General features: G+C 34.4%; 1 protein-coding gene across 1 annotated transcript; it reads left to right on the plus strand.

Annotated features, from left to right (window-relative positions):
* Positions 1-4,690: 4,690 nt before the first annotated feature.
* LOC132746176 (tripartite motif-containing protein 59-like) lies at positions 4,691-6,460 on the plus strand. The gene has a single exon (XM_060735254.1). The coding sequence runs from the start codon at positions 4,789-4,791 to the stop codon at positions 6,112-6,114; it is 1,326 nt and encodes a 441-aa protein (XP_060591237.1). The 5' UTR covers positions 4,691-4,788; the 3' UTR covers positions 6,115-6,460.
* Positions 6,461-13,231: the final 6,771 nt, after the last annotated feature.

Consider the following 13,231-nt stretch of genomic DNA (forward strand, 5'->3'; position numbering starts at 1 on the left):
ATAAAATTATATATCATCTGTATCTACACATCAAGATCAACAGTATATTAACTTAAGCTTTTATGGACTTTGAAAAAAATGTTTAAAAATCGCTACAGGACTTTTACTCGATTACGGCTGAACATCGAATCGAGAACCTAGGGCTTTTTTTTCTTACAGAACTGTCAAAAGAATCAAATATCTACACGAATAAAACGTTTTTCTTTCTAGATATATGTCAAAATGTTAACAATTGAGCCTTTTGAGTCTTCATTTTGAAGTATTAATATATCAATCAAATAACAAAAAACAAATTTGTCATTCGTATAACACCACATCCTAGACATTAAGGCGTCTTTCTTCGTATTCTAAATAAAAAAATACGCAAAACTTTCAATGTAGATTAACTTGACATATCAATAGGCCATTGCTAATCACTCCGCACATAAATCAACACACGCCAAACATAGTGATATCGTTAGTGAAAATAGATCCGAGCATGCGCAATAAAGAATAACACAACTTACAGTGATTGGAGTCATTTTTATCACTGGACGTCCAGCAGGAAACATCTTCAACAAAAGTAGTTTTTCAGGTAAAATAAAAAATGTTTCAGTGTTAATAATATGAATATTTTGTATTATAAATTTGTTTTTGCATCAATAGTTATTTATATAAATTCAATCCGTGTATTGAAAAAATTAAAATACATTTAATTTGTATCATAGTTTGGAGACCTTTCTGTTGAAAATGTGTCAGGGTTAAATCGTATACATATACATGCACAGTGCGTTAACTGGAGTGCGGGTATTAGTTACCCGCACTCCAGAGCATGCCCATTGATTGGCTCATTATTGCTGGGGTTTACATATTGTGACGGCAGTGAAAGTGAAATCGACAGAAATGTCATATTTAGATGCTCGTTCATTGGTTCATTTTTGCCGGGGTTTCATATTGTAACAACAGCGAACGTATTTTTATGTTTGACTATGATACAAAAGAGAAAGAACACCAAAACACTCGGTAATCTGATTAATACTCGGGGGGCTACGCCCCCTCGTACAAATCAGATAACCTCGTGTTTCGGTGCTCTTTCTATTACATAATTCATGAAAAGTTATAATTAGTTTTCATTTTTCACTCATATTACTGAACTATCATTTATCGTTCTAAAATTTGTGTTCGTTTTATCATTGTTATCATCAAATTCATGGATAAGTATTATTAATAAAACATGTACATGTATTTCTCTGTCATCTCTCCGTTAGCACCTGACCCTCATTGCGCGAAACCACTTCCTAAATCATGTCTACAAGTCAACTTGGTATACTTCTGGGAGATAAAATAGAATAATGATGTCATTTCGTAACTTAACGCCATTCTAAAAATACAAACGATGTATTATTTAATGATTATACAGATATTGTCATTCTAAACATGAAGTGATTCTAAATATAGGAATATTATCCTATTAAAGTATGTAAATTATTCAAACATTCTAACTTATAGATCGTTGAAGAAAGAGATTGTTGCTGCTATTTATTCCTCACACAAACTATTTAAGTATTTAAGACACAATAAATGGAATTATATATCTGTGCAATCCTTAAGAAACAGATGATTGTAATCAACAAATTTAACGCTTTTTTCGATTTAACCTTTGAATTAGATCGTTCAAGCTATTTAAACTAGTATGACATAACAACAAATTGTATCATAGTTTGGAGACCTTTCTGTTGAAAATGTGTCAGGGTTAAATCGTATACATATACATGCACAGTGCGTTAACTGGAGTGCGGGTATTAGTTACCCGCACTCCAGAGCATGCCCATTGATTGGCTCATTTTTGCTGGGGTTTACATTTTGTGACGGCAGAGAAAGGGAAAGCGACCGAAATGTCAGATTCAGATGTTCGTTCATTGGTTCATTTTTGCCGGGGTTTCATATTGTGACAATAGGGAACGTGCTTTTATGTTTGACTATGATACAAAAGAGAAAGAACACCAAAACACTCGGCAATCTGATTAATACTCGGGGGCTACGCCCCCTCGTACAAATCAGATAGCCTCGTGTTTCGGTGCTCTTTCTATTACATATTTATTGAAATGCTGAAATCTATAAACGCTTCGGATTCTCAAATTGTAATACCGTGTAGCTTTAAATTAATCTTACGAACGATATGTTTTAAATCACGTCATTTTACCTTAGCCAAATAGATATTGAAATGCTTTATTTAAAATAGTATGTTTAAGATTTCGATAGAGGATTGACTAGACTAAGTACAGACTGAGTAAAAACAAAAACAAAAATATACGAAAGAAAATCAGGCGCAATTTAGCTTGATATCCGATACGGCAGCATTTTTGTTGTTGATGTCGTGTTAGAATCAAAATAATACACATTTGGAGTTCGGATCCGCATCATTATATCACTCGGACTAATATCTCACTTATATCACGTTGTTGCCCTTGACTTCGTGTGAATTTGACGTCATTTTCTGTGAAAAAGTATACCTGATGAAGACTTCTGAGTCAAAATGTTTTTGGTTTTTTTTAATTATACAATACATTTTTTCAATTGAAACTGGCTTGATTTCTATATTCAAACTGACACCTCCAAACTATCTGGCATTTAAAATACCGTTTGTAAAATCACAGTAGCACGTCTGTTAATAAAACCATTCTGGTTCTATATTTCCTTTCTTGCAATTATATATTGATTGTAAAAAAAAACAAGGTAATTCATGCACATAAACTGTAAAGGAGATGTTTTCACTGTAGTCTGATAACCGCCGAATGAACACATCTGCGGATGTTTCTAAATTCAAAATTTTACATTTTTCGCGTTATATGTTGAATTCTGCTTAAGCCGGTGCTAGTGGGCGTGGACGGTAACTTGCACTTTCCAGTACCGTCCATGAACAGGCTCAATCAAACCGAGCCTGCAACATTTTTTAATTTTGTTGTGTTGAACTTTCTTTAGGGATTCTGTTTTTCGCTATTTTATGCAGAATCTTGTAGTGCCAAAATCATATTTATACTATCGTTAGTAACAATATAATCAATAAACGGCTGAAGATATATCTATCCAGATAATTAGGTTCTTTCTCATTAAGTATCATGATTAAGCCACATCAATTTTTCTATCGTGCTATTCAAAGAAGAAAACACACCTTTGGTCATAATAATAATTATAATCATATTTGATATTTTTAACTAGTTTTGGACTTAAATAAGTTATGGTTTATGTAGAATTAATAAAATAATAAACAATCATAAGTACTATTTGAGCTTTTGAGATGATATGTATTTCTACTTGGATTTATATGTGTATACTTTAATTTAATTATCAATTTGGTTGCTTTAATTGCTTTAATTATCACTTGCCGCATTCGTATCAATCATGGTATTCCACAGCTTTAACACCCGAAATTTCAATACACATAAATAAAGCGCTTTTTTTGGCGATGTCGGTTAGCAAGTGTCGCTTTGGCCACACTACAACGCGTTTGGTATTACGTTAGATTACACTATTAAATTTGATAATCAGCAGTGAAAAATGTTTGTTTGACATTTTCATAAAGACTTTTTGGCGATAAAACATATAATCAAATACAGCTATTCTGTCACGAACAAACAGAAATGTTAAGACTTTTCTTTACAATAATAAGTAATGTATTTATCTTCCATTTAGGTTCAAAGCTGCTTAACAGCAAAATTAGTCAATGCCGAAGGCAAGGAACTATTTTAAGATACCCTTTCCAATGCTTAAAATTGAACTTATTAACATTGGTTATCATTCTCTTTTTGTCACTGATATCATTGATAAACATGTGCGTGTTCACATTTAAATTCCAATGCGTCAAGTTTAGTAGAACTGAATCGTATCTCTACCGTAAAAAAGATAAATCGGTTCGAAAAGATACGTATTATGCAATAGGCGACCCACAATTATATGTCAATCCAATTACAATGTTTCCTGTGTATGACCTCTCCTCAACAATGAAAGTTTGCATTAGATGAACTATAATTCCTTCAAATTTATAGAATACTATTTGAATGTTAAAAGGGAGGTTACCGATGTTTCAGTTATAACTCGTGTGCAATGGTGTTAAAAGTATTTATGATATATGAAACGTTTATTACGATCGACGATAATATCCTGTTGAAGAAATAGTTTTATAGACTTAGGTTGATGATTTAATCTACTAAAGGAGTGTTTCTAACTTGAGCCAAACATAAAAGAAATTGATCTTAGTAAAGTTTCAAAAGTAACAAGTCGGCGGGTAGTGTTACAAAATTACACATGACAATTGAAAAACCATTCCTTCTATTTGTGTGACATTATCCTCCGATAAAACGTGCTCCTTTGTTTACGGACACAAACCATTATGTGTATGAAACAATATTCGACGACCAGCTGAGAGTATTTAAGCGTCAATACAATGCTACTGTTATAATATGTATATATATTTGTGTTTTTGAGAGATTATGCTGCATGATTTTCTTACACAGTAGTTAGTTTCATTGTAACGATCTCGCATAATTCGCCTGATGGTTTAGTAACCTGAAAAAAAAGCATTATTACTGTGAAAATTCGCAAATTAAATACGTATGTCTTGAAATATTTCATCATTTGTTACTATATTAGTATTTAAACATAGTAGTTATAGAATAACTATAAAATAATATCAGTGTTTTCTACATTGTTTCAGATTCCCAGGGAAAAAGACTGATAGAGTTCCTTTTTAATCGTAATGGCATGTTTAACTGATTGCGGACAGCAACATAAGGATCAGAATTATTTAAAATGGCAGAAAGTCGGCTTGTCTTAACTAGTGTAAGACTAGACGAACTTAACTGTGCGGTATGTTTACAGACCTTAACAGATCCGCGTGTGATAGGTTCATGCCAGCACATGTTTTGCCTGAAATGTATTTTAGATTACGTGTCCGCAAGTTTATCAAACAACGAAAGTGATATCAAATGCCCGTATTGCAGAAAAAAGATAGATAAAGATAAACAGTATTTTTCGGATAGAGTAAATGATCGCGAAAGTTGGCAGGTATGTTTTCCGAAAAATATAATTGTTCATGAAGTCATCGACAAGTTAAAATCCGAAGATGAATATTGCAAATTGCACTTAAACAAAATTAATGAACATGTTTGCGTGAATCACTCAATGTTGATTTGTGGGGATTGTCTGCGAACGGAACAAAAAGAATGTAGAAACGTGCAGAGTGTTGAGGAATACACGCCCAAATATTCTGACCTTGTGCAGTTTGACATTGAATTACTGAACAGTGAAACAGAAAAACAGATCGGAAAAATTTCAAGCTTATTACGTAGAAATGAACAATGCAAACAGGCAACGGGTATTGAAAAGCATGATTTAACAATAAGTCTTCAAACTGCAAAATTAAAGCTAGCAAAACTTCAACAAAACCATGCAAACGACATCGAAAAATTTAAGAAAGATATTCAAAATGCATCGAATATTTATGCAATTTTACATTGTTCTTTAGAGATAACAAAGAGGCGACAGGAACAACAAAAGGATATAGATGTCGTTATTGATGACCTAGAGAAAAGTTATTCCAGACATCAAGCAGCTGTTGAGCAGAAAGAGAATCGTTTACGCAAACAAAAATCATCTGTTAAAAATCATGAAAATAACGTTAGCTTAAGAAAATCATCTGACATGCGACAGCAATTTGACACATCGGCTACACATGTCCAAGAAATTCATATGAGTGCTGAAAGTGGAAGACATACTAGCTACAGAATGCGATTTGATAATCGCCCAAAGACAGCAAAGATACAGACTACTCGTCTATTGGATAATGGTGGAAATAACAGTTCTCGACGGGAAAAAATTGATATTTCATATATTCCAAGAAGGTCATCAGTAAGCACCGCGAATTTGACAGAGGTAAAAACAGTTTTTGAATACAGGAGCGATGAAGCACGAAGAAGTAGGTTCACGACTGACAAAAGATGTTCGAAAAGGTCTGGAATTGTCGAAAACTCAATAAATACAAGACAGCTGCCTCTCCCTTCCGTTGAGGCGGTAAGCAGGAGAGCTCTTAGTAATGCAAACGTTTTGCCACCTATTAGAAGTAAAACGTTTCTATAAAACCGTTACTTTGTCAATTATAAAAGTATCGGTGTCTTTATTTATTCAAAAAAGAATAACATATTAAATATTGATTACACCATTTCTTAACACATTGGAAGAAAGCGAATTGTATAAAAACGTTATGAAACGAAACATTTTTAAATTAAGTTTTGCTTAAAGCATTATCTTTGGTCATCTTGTATATAAAGTTGTAAAGTGATGATTAACATTACCTTATAATATTGTTGAAGTGCTTTTTTGAGAGTTTTCATGAACTATTAGGATTTTGTTTTGATCACGTCTGTTTTGTTTAAAACACACATATTTCGCACTTTCGTTCTCACAAAATTACACATTGTCACAAAGAAAAACTGTGTGTGTTGTTTCTTTTGTTATAAACCTGTGAGTAATACTATGTGCTAATGCCTTTGTAACACATTCAGGATTCTCCCATCGACATCCCAGTCTGAATCGTGATAAAAGTTGAAGCCCTGAATTTGATATCATTATTGTAAAATAGAAAAAAACTGAATCCTTCAACAAACGCCCAAAACGACAAAATATATAAATATTGAAGGCTTGGTTTGACTGAGCCCGTTTATGGAAATTGAACCTTTATAGGGGACCTGAGGGTATAAAGTCTGCATTTCACATAAAAGACGTCAATAAATAAATAAAAATAAAAAGGAGGCAATATATCCTTCGGATTATTATACAGTAGTCAAGTAGAAATATTTGAATCCTCTGAGTTGAAAAAGGTAATTTAAAGGGGGAAAATATAATAATATGTATACATAATAATAAACTCGTGCTGAACAATCTTCAAATATCGAAGTATAACATCTTTGATGATATAAACGGTGCAAATACAAACGTTCGAAATAAAATGATCATTCTTCTGGAGACAGTTAGTAGATAATTATCTACTACACAAACATTTCAATCTCTAACGTTTCGAGGGGTTAAACCCCTCTTTTTCAAGGAGTTTCTGTTTATTTTTCTTAATCACATATCACTTATCTTAAACAATGTTATGGTTGCAGGAAATGACGTCGTTGACGTCAACAATAGAAAAATACGCAAAACGTGATGATGACGGAAAACTTTTACAAAGTTTGTTAAATGATCATGAATGAAGAATTGTGACTTTTATATAAAAGGCAGACAAAGTATAGTTAAGCAAGAACATAAGTATACAATTTAAAAGTGTAAAGTTATTGGGCTCGGGTTTTACATGATTTTAAATAAGACTCATAATTTACTGTGGAATGACACGATTTATTTCGCGATTTAGTTGTCAATGAATATACAAGTCAGGACCAATTTCAAATTTCACGCTTTTTGCAAAGCATTTTTATTTACACTTACTTTAAATGGAAATTCAATGTTTTCTAATCTACGTATAAAAACAATAGACTGTAAAACCGAAATTTAATAAAGCGAAACAAGGCTACATTAGATCATTCGTAAACACGTTGTCTAAGTCCTTTACATATTGCTTTTACAATAATAACCGTAGTCTAAAACTAGTCCTTGTGTTAAAAATTCAATTATTGTCAGACAATTTTGACAAAAAGTATATATACATGTATAGTTGAAAGGGAGCACATCTCCTTAAATAATGTTTTTTATAAGTATGCCCTTTGTTTTACGACTACATCTTATTATGACAATAAAAACTCCCATGATGTGTTGATACAATTAAATTTGTTTGAGGAATGAACTAAATAAGACGTTCTTGCACGACGACAGCGTCAACGTTAAGGCTGTTTTGAAAATAGCTCGGCATTTCTTGCATAGCAGACTGGCGTTTCCGTGAGTTTTACCCATGCCGGAAATTTCATCAGGGAAATGTGTGCTTAGGATGACGTAATTTCGCCGTTGTTATCTAAGTTGTAAGTTCATGCGCTATTGTAAGAAAATAGTTATGGATGAAATGACTCTAATTTCCATGAACATATATCATATTGAGGTAAACCATTTGAAATATGAAATAATATGGCATAATATGCAACATATGTTTGCGGTTCAGATCGAAATATCCGTCCCTCGGGAACCCACCAATGGGCGGTAACTCGGCAAGTCTAGTTACCGCCCAATGGGCGGATCCCCTCGGGACGGATATTCCGGTCCGAACCGCAACATATGACAGATATTATTAATCCTTCGGATAAGACGAGCTGATTGTTACTATTGACATACTTATTTCATGTACTGAAGTAAACCAGGTATACTGAAAACTCCACAAAAGTAAATCATCCTTTACAGTAGTTTGAACGTTTCTTTTTGCACACAAAGCGCACGCTCTGAACGAAATACGCTAAAAGATATAAGCGCTTTAAAACGCTTGCAAAGTAAAAACTTTTCAAAACGTTGAATCAAATATCGTAATCAATTACACCTCATCTAAAAAAGTTGTTAACACCTTTAGTTATACCGTTTAGCGATTTGAATTTATGATAGCTAGACATGTATTTTAAGCATGTTTATTTTGAATTAATGTCCACAACCTGACACAAACATTTTTTTTTGTCACAGTCTCAACAAATGATTTCTAAACAACATATGTGATCATGCGCTTATACTAAAAAAATCACTGGTTCGTCTTTATGCGCACTTCCGACCAAACTACTTTGCTTTAGCCCAGGAATCTCTTACATAGACGTTTAATTACGTCGACACCGCTTCTGGCGTAAACAAAAATAAAAAATGCTAGAAACTTTAACAAATCAACGATCAAATCATCAAGTCATTTACATAGCAGCGAACGAAATTAATCTGTCATTGTTACACAACGGAAAAAACATACATTGCAACCCGGCATCGGGCTAGATCTATATATACGAGGTGACAATTACTAATATGATGTGCCCACACAAGCCAGCCTTATGCAATTTAATGAATGAGAGTATAATAAGAAGAATGAACGTTTATTTTGGGTTCGACACTGTAAGAAAAAATGAGGAAAATAAGGAGACCTATCAACCTCATGCACTTCCATTGGTGCCGGTTAGGGAGGAGTTTGGGACTCAAAAAATTGTGAATCTTGTGTAAGCTGTACAGTATATGGAACTAACAAAAGAGCGCTTCAGAAAATATTTTTCATAGCACTTAAAATTGAAATTTATTGACATAATACACTAAATATGTTTTAATATGCGATATTTTCAGTAAGCAACATTACATGCCTAAGACCTTTTTTATGTAGCTGTCATAATGAAAAAAAAAATGTACAGCCTTACCGGAACTTGAACCCGGGACCCTCGGAAAACTTTTTCACGGCTCAAGCGACAAATTTATTATTCTGCTTACACAGCATCTTACTTAAAAAGTGGACAGTTCGAAATAATGTCATATTCCCCTGCTATATAGGAATTCGTCCTTGCTACAGTGAACACTGAAATAGAACTTGGAGCTGTATACCATCACAGTCCCCTGTTGAATAGGGGATGGTATGATACTCCAAGGCCAATTTCACATTGTTTTATTATTATCTGTTGGGAGTCAAATGTCAAAGGGTGAGAACAATTTGCAGCCTGATCGCCTGACCGGGACATGAGCCAGGTTACTCCGGGGTACTGTTCCGCAACTGACTACCAAGTTAGCTATCCATCCGCTTACACATCTCCCCCTTCAATAGTGAATAGTTTTAAGCTGTGACTTTACTAAAATGAATTGAATAAATTTCTTTACCTTCCAGTTTTATCAGTATGTTTTGTTATTTCATTACAATGCCAGTAATGGTCCAAGAAATAGATAAATAAAGAATCCCTAAAGAAAGCCCAACACGGCAAAATTGAAAATGTTGCAGGCTCGGTTTGATTGAGCCTGTTCATGGACGGTACTGGAAAGTGCAAGTTACCGTCCACGCCCCCTAGCACCGGCTTAAGCAGAATTCAACATTTAAACATGAAATGGTAAAATTTTGAATTAAGAAACATCCGCAGATGTGTTCATACGGCGGTTATCATGGAACCTTCAATGTGACACTTCCGTGCCATTCCATGAAAAGCGGCGTATGGTCCCCAAGTAATAAAAAGCGTGTGCCCTAAACGAGAAAAACAATGGGCGGAACTAAATAAAATAGAATTTTGAAAGGGATCAGAGGTTATGAAGCCTGCGTATCACAGATAAGACGTCAAAAGACAAATTTAAAAAGCAGGCAACATATCCTAAGGGTGATTCAACATTATTCAAGTAGGAATATTGGAACCACCCAACTAGAAAATGCCGAAAAGTTGAAACTAAAAATACCACAAGCACAACAATAATGTCGTGCTGAACGATCTTCAAGGATCGAAAATATAACATCATTGATTAAATGTACGGGCGACTTTTTACAGCCGCGACACGGCACAAATAACACGGATGTGATCATAAAATAGATAAATAAAGAATCCCTAAAGAAAGCCCAACACGGCAAAATTGAAAATGTTGCAGGCTCGGTTTGATTGAGCCTGTTCATGGACGGTACTGGAAAGTGCAAGTTACCGTCCACGCCCCCTAGCACCGGCTTAAGCAGAATTCAACATTTAAACATGAAATGGTAAAATTTTGAATTAAGAAACATCCGCAGATGTGTTCATACGGCGGTTATCATGGAACCTTCAATGTGACACTTCCGTGCCATTCCATGAAAAGCGGCGTATTGTCCCCAGGTAATAAAAAGCGTGTGCCCTAAACGAGAAAACAATGGGCGGAACTAAATAAAATAGAATTTTGAAAGGGGATCAGAGGTTATGAAGCCTGCGTATCACAGATAAGACGTCAAAAGACAAATTTAAAAAGCAGGCAACATATCCTAAGGGTGATTCAACATTATTCAAGTAGGAATATTGGAACCACCCAACTAGAAAATGCCGAAAAGTTGAAACTAAAAATACCACAAGCACAACAATCATGTCGTGCTGAACGATCTTCAAGGATCGAAAATATAACATCATTGATTAAATGTACGGGGCGACTTTTTACAGCCGCCACACGGCACAAATAACACGGATGTGATCATAAAATAGATAAATAAAGAATCCCTAAAGAAAGCCCAACACGGCAAAATTGAAAATGATGCAGGCTCGGTTTGATTGAGCCTGTTCATGGACGGTACTGGAAAGTGCAAGTTACCGTCCACGCCCCCTAGCACCGGCTTAAGCAGAATTCAACATTTAAACATGAAATGGTAAAATTTTGAATTAAGAAACATCCGCAGATGTGTTCATACGGCGGTTATCAAACCTCCAAATAATCCAAATAATCATTGTACTAAAAGTTAAGGTCCAGGAAATTCTTCCTCAGTAATGGGGGATCTGAACACCTCGGTCTGCCCTGCGGCAAAATACAGTTCACTCTGTCTCGATCCACAATCTGTCCATGTCTTGGTACGGGCCTCCCTGTCTCACAGTTCACCCCATCCTATAACCAGGTTAGTGTTTTAAATATGACCAAGGAGTACTCCATATAGTTTCCGAATATACTTAGAAGAGAAAAGTACCCCTTTTTATTTCGATAACTAAATCCTTACAGGCTATCCTAAATACAACACACTGGTGAGAAGACAATTAATTAAGGGCTCAAAGCTCAAGGCCCCTACAAGTCTATGCAAACTTCTCCTCCTCATTCAAAAGAGGTCACATGTAGTATTGCCACAATGTCTTAAGAAACAGTAACAAAATCTGGAAATAAAGTGATCCATCGGAAGCATTTATCACAACAAAATTACATAAGAATTGCAGACTCGGTTTGATTGAGTCTGTACATGAGGGATTATGAATAAGTGCAACATCCCTCACGCCACCCGGCACCGGCTTGAGTACATTCCACATTACTAAATATCTTATAAAATATTTCACAATATTGACTTTATACATAATCATTAATAAATGCAGTCAAATAAATAATGAACGGGAAACATTTATAATTAATATGCAACGTGACTAAGACCCAAAAACAAAGACCTTCAGAATAACATGCCTCATCAGCATTACCGTATGTACCCAGAACCCTTTGAATATCACACCGCAGCTCTACCGCTTAAACATTTTTCTCCTAAAATGTGATCTGTGTTGTGCTTTGAATTAAGACAGTATCCTTTAATCATATAAAAATGACAATGTGAAATGTTTTGAAGGTATAAACAGTCATGGCCCATGTTGGTTCCCAAAAAGTAACTGTGCAACCTAGCTGGAGCTAAAATGACATTAAATTGCGTGGCAGATTATTTAGGTTTTAAATAAAAATATGCATGTGTGCTTCGTTCAAGCATTAGAAAGTGACTTAAGGAAATAATATCAGGCACTTTTTGGGGGTTTTTTTCCGGAGGTTTTTCCCAAAAAAACTTTTTTTCATATAATTAAGAAAATATAGTGCAAACCTACAGGATGATTCCATAAAAATTCTCCCTGAACGAAAGCGCCCCTTGGATGCGATAAATAAAATTGAATATTGATTTAAAGATCAATGGAAAAAACAAAACAACTGTAATCAATGCGTATTATGGAATTTAATCATCGCATTTTTTTTTTTAAGCAACAGGAAAAACAAAACAATTAAAGACCTTTAGTTACGCACATATCCTTGTAAACATAGTAATGTGCATGCGTCTGTTACAACATCATAAGCGTTCACGTAAATACAAACTTAAATGGTTTCAAAGTATTTCCCGCTGCACGCAATACAAGACCGATGCCTATCAATGATTGTTTTTATATGACGCGGAACCTTTAAAATGAAATACGTCTCCGAAAGCTTATCATCAAGTTAGAACTATAACTCTTGAACTGTAGGGATTCGGAACAAAATACGCACACAATAAAGGCATTAAATCATCTTCATTTGCATAATGTAAATAATAAAATACTTAACGTATTGACTATAGCTTTAGTGAAAACAATTATTCCTGCCTTAGAAGACAACGCCGTATGAGAAGCCAATCAATAATTGTGCCAGAAATCTAGTACGCTCAAATTTAGAGAAGCATTTGTTGATACAAATGTGTTTACTTATAAATTCTAAAAAATACAAGGGAAAGAAGTACACTCGTCCTTATTTTTAATATACTCGCAGTTTATTCCTATTACAAAAATAGTTTAGCTTCCAAGATAAACCAATTACGCAATTTAAGTAGTGTACATTCTATAAA

The sequence above is a fragment of the Ruditapes philippinarum genome, unplaced genomic scaffold (assembly GCF_026571515.1).
Source record: "Ruditapes philippinarum isolate M1 unplaced genomic scaffold, ASM2657151v2 ctg5511_1_1_1_1, whole genome shotgun sequence".
Lineage (NCBI taxonomy): Eukaryota > Metazoa > Mollusca > Bivalvia > Venerida > Veneridae > Ruditapes > Ruditapes philippinarum.